Source organism: Aegilops tauschii, chromosome 2 (genome assembly GCF_002575655.3).
Source record: "Aegilops tauschii subsp. strangulata cultivar AL8/78 chromosome 2, Aet v6.0, whole genome shotgun sequence".
In the NCBI taxonomy this organism is placed as follows: domain Eukaryota; kingdom Viridiplantae; phylum Streptophyta; class Magnoliopsida; order Poales; family Poaceae; genus Aegilops; species Aegilops tauschii.
Genome location: NC_053036.3, coordinates 138069481 through 138073766, shown reverse-complemented (window position 1 = coordinate 138073766; position 4286 = coordinate 138069481). Strand labels below are relative to the sequence as shown.

General features: G+C 48.8%; 1 protein-coding gene across 1 annotated transcript; it reads left to right on the top strand.

Annotated features, from left to right (window-relative positions):
- The first annotated feature begins 924 nt into the window (after positions 1–924).
- LOC141040825 (uncharacterized) lies at positions 925–2237 on the top strand. Its single transcript, XM_073506942.1, has 2 exons — positions 925–1672; positions 1744–2237. Exons 1-2 carry the CDS (start codon positions 925–927, stop codon positions 2235–2237), a joined length of 1242 nt encoding a protein of 413 aa, XP_073363043.1.
- The last annotated feature ends 2049 nt before the right edge of the window (positions 2238–4286 follow it).

The following is a 4286-nucleotide window of genomic DNA, read 5'->3' as shown; positions in this document are numbered from 1 at the left end:
AACAAAAAACGCGTATTTTTTCCCTTTCCGAGAGGCACGGCCGTGACTTTCGCGTAAGCACAACCGTGCCTCTCGCGGAAGCAAAACCGTGACTCTCACGAAAGAAAAAAAAAGGGTTTTGTTTTTCCCTTTCCGAGAGGCATGGCCGTGACTCTCGCGAAAGCACAACCGTGCCTCTCGCGGAAGCGGAACCGTGACTCTCGCGAAAGAAAAAAAAACAAAAAACGTGTTTTTTTCGTTTCCGAAAGGCACGGCCGTGACTCTCACTAAAGCACAACCGTGCCTCTCGCGGAAGAAAAACTGTGACTTTCGCGAAAGGGGAAAAAAAACGCGTTATTTCGCAAAAAAATTCAAATTTTTTTTTATCGAAAATCTAGGAAAGACCGGGGGAAAACCAAAACGTCGAAAAAAACCGGAAAAAATACCGTTTAAAAAGCCGAAAACGCGTGTGGAAAAAAAATCCGAAGGAAGCGTACAGAACGCGACACGTGGCGAATGGCTGAGAGCGCGCCAAGTGGCGCTGATCGTTGCGAGGCTCCCGAAGGAGCGCTCGTTAACTAGTTGCTCCCGTAAGTTCTGATCCAATGGTTAAACTCGTGAATGAGACCAAATTAAAAAAAACTAGCTGAGTTTTTAGCAATCCCCGGAATTAAACGAGAATCCACGTTTTCTGTCTTAAAAGGAAGAGTCCACGTCCCGTCCGAATCGGAGTAGGATCAGTGAACGATTCATCTACTGTATGTACTAGGCTGCCTTTGGTGCTATATATATACTCGCGTGTCGCCGTGTTGTGTCTCGTGTGTGTGCTAGTGCCATCAGCGCCAAGGCTGTATCTTCACGTGTGCTTCAGAATCGGCAAGGCGTAGTATTTGATCAGGTAGTCGTCCAACAAGAGCGACGTGTGATCAAGGTCAAGGAAGGGACATGCATATGGAAGCAGTAACAATAAAGCTGCTACCCGACGACGTGCTCGCGGACATCCTCCGCCGTCTCCCGCCGCGCAGCCTCGCGACGTCACGCTGCGTCTGCAAGGCCTGGCACGACATGATCGACGCCGGCCACCTGCTGCGGGCGGACCTCCTTCCGCACACGCTCGGCGGGATCTTCATAGACTTCCGCTTCCTACAGGTCTCGGAGCTCTTCCGTCCGTCGACCAGGACCGCGGTCTTCGGCGACCTCAGTTATAGCTCGGCCAACACCGCCGTCAGCGAGCACTGCAACGGCCTCGTCCTACTACTCTCCGACATGGTGGTCAACCCCGCGACGCGGCGGTGCGCGCGGCTGCCGCCGCTGCCACCGCTGCCCTCGCGCGTCGGGATGGAGGATTTCTACGTCTTGAGAGGAGACAAGTTTCTGGCGTTTGATCCCAGCGTCTCTTCTCACTACGAGGTGGCCTCGGTCCCTCTCGTCCCATTTGAGGAGAGGCTGGGCCGCATGCCCAGGGACTCGGAGTGGCCGCCGTCGCCGTTCGTCCTGCCCGTCTACTCGTCGGAGACGAAACGGTGGGAGGAGAGGCCGTTCGTCCGGCAAGGAGGCGCCGCGGGAACCATCGCCGGCATGCTGGAGGAGGACAGGCTAGACCTGGACGTGAAGCGCTACGGCGTGTACCTGCGCGGGGCGCTCTACGCGCAGATCCAAAACGACTTCTGCTGCAGGATATCGATGGCGGACCGTAAGTACCGGGTGATCCGCCCTCCGGCCGGCATGGAAACGGCCACGTATCCGGAACTTCATCTGGGCAAGTCGGGGAACGAGAGGTCCGCTGCGCGCTGGTGGAGGACGCGTTCAGGTTTCTCCGGGTTTGGGGGCTGGACGAGTCGCGCGGGCGGTGCGAGTGGGCGCTGAGGCATCGCGTCGACCTTGGGCAAGTGCTGGCGCGTGGGATTTACTACCGTCGGGAAGAAACCGACGAGCGTTGGATCCTGGAAAATGTCAACGACGGCGGCGCCGGCTCGGACGGAGAAGCAGAAGAAGACGATCACAACGCGCCGGTGGTGGAGGTGGAGCGGGAAACTATTAAGTCTGATTATATCAGTTTCCTCGGGTTCCATCCTTTTGAGGATGTCGTCTTCCTGTGCGATACGTTGACGAGGGGGCTGGCCTATCATTTGAAGCGCTCGAGGCTTGAGTACATGGGCATCCTGCGTCCAAGGCACTACGGCCACATTGCTGGCTCGGTCGCAGGTGTAAATGCATCTTTCCCGTACACGCCTTGTGGGATGGGGGAGCTGTCGTAATGTATCGTCGTCGTCGTCGCCGCCGCCCGCGGGAACTCTGGGGTAGCAGCTTTTATTGCTTCCATATATGTCCCGTACCGTACACGTCGATGGGTAGGAGTACTGGTATTGTTTGTTTGATGGACGGACGCGTTTTCGCTGGCCTCGACCCTTTGCGCGCGAGGCGGACGCACGCACGCAAGTCGTGTTGCTTGTCGTTTTTCTCTTGTTCCTCCGATTCGATTCGACTAGATTGTAAGGGCGGCTTGCCGCACCCCCACCGCACCCGGTCATATTAAGCCTGGTAGAAAATATGGCTTGCCACACCCCTGTCGGGTGCACCTATATCCAACCTAGTAACAAAAAAACTTGAGTATTGCATATAAAATAAAACATAGCAAGATATAGGTTACAAAAAGCATCATCCATAAACCGACCCAAAAAATAGACACTTATAATGCCTCAGTTTTAATGGGAACTTAACCAAAAGAGGTATAGATAGTTATATAACAATAATGGTCCAGTACAAATAAGTTTAGTTACATGCCACATGCCAACCCAATCAGGACCAACCCCAGATAGCTCAGTAATATACCATATGAATTTCAGGATAGAAAGGTATGAAGGCGGTGACACATAAAAGGAACTCCATGGCCATTGATATATCTCAAAGAAAGCAATAACACATAATATGATCCACATTTAGAAAGTCGCGAGGAAAGTGCAAAAGACTTGATGTGAGTCATTTTTACAGAAGAATTTGCACCGAGGTTCAAATAGCTGTCGGTGGAGGACGTCACGGTAGCTCATTGTATAATACAACATAAGAGGGTCATCGGTGTAGAGGCAAATGATTCCCAACATCAATCGTCACGGAGATCCTTCCATCAGTAATCAAGTCAATAGTGAGATGCCTGTGGAAAAAGCATCCAAGTATAGATGTTCACTCTGCTGAATAAAAAAACATATGCCCAGGTATTTTTATGTGAAGTGCAGTATAAACTTCAAAGTATCAAGGCTTGAAACTGATCTCAAAAGCCGAAACAAGTCGTATGAACAAAACAAAATAATGTATAAAACATGTTGCCTTCATTTCCAAGTATCATTTACATGTTCCCCATTAGATATCTTTAGTGGCAGGAGATACAACCATTGTTTCACACTGAAAACTTGAAATGTAAAGTAATGACATATTAGTGGAGGCACCAGACGAAATAATAGAGATATTAGTCATAATCCAAAAGGGTTGTTCTGTATAGAACACTAATTAGATCATGTGAAATCGGAGCAAGAGTTTGACACAAACAATAGGCAACAAAACTATAGATCAGCATGATAGAACATAGCATGTAGTAGGATTCATCGTCCATTTAAAACGATTCAAAGTAACCAAACATGAAGGACAAAAAGACACCTTTAAGCTTTATGAATAACTCATCTACATGACCATACATGCTACTACTGAAAGCTAAAAAAGCTAACAGATCAAGTGTGAGGTGAGCTGGTAACTTTTTATGAGTTTTTTGACTCGTTGAGTTCCTCTGCTGGATTGTAATCCATGTACCTCCATTTTAATCCAGCCATATTATGCTATGTTCTTTGTAGCTGACCAACACTGATAGTGCATTTGGGGCACAGAAGAAAGGTTAATGTAACATTAGGCACTCTCCAGATTCTCATTAACAATTTCAACACCAAATTCGACATCCATCGTGGACAACCTATCTATTTTCAGTAATAGTGAGGACCAACTAAATAGATAAACACATAGTGTGCAGATATGGTATGCACACAGGAGGGGAGATTTTATAGTGGCGCACACAGGAGGGGAGATTTTATAGTGGCGTACAGCGGCGAAGCGGTGACCGGTTGCGCAGGATTTGACGTGATCCTTTCAGAGAAAGACAAATCTAGAAGCAACCGCCTAAGACCAATCGACGTGGCGCAAGAATAGAAAGGAGCGAGTACACCAATAAAAATACCAATTACACGTGCCGTTATCATGAAACTGTGAAAAAGAAACTTAAAAATTCCGAAAAAAGAAACCCTTATGGGCCTAGTATTCTTGTT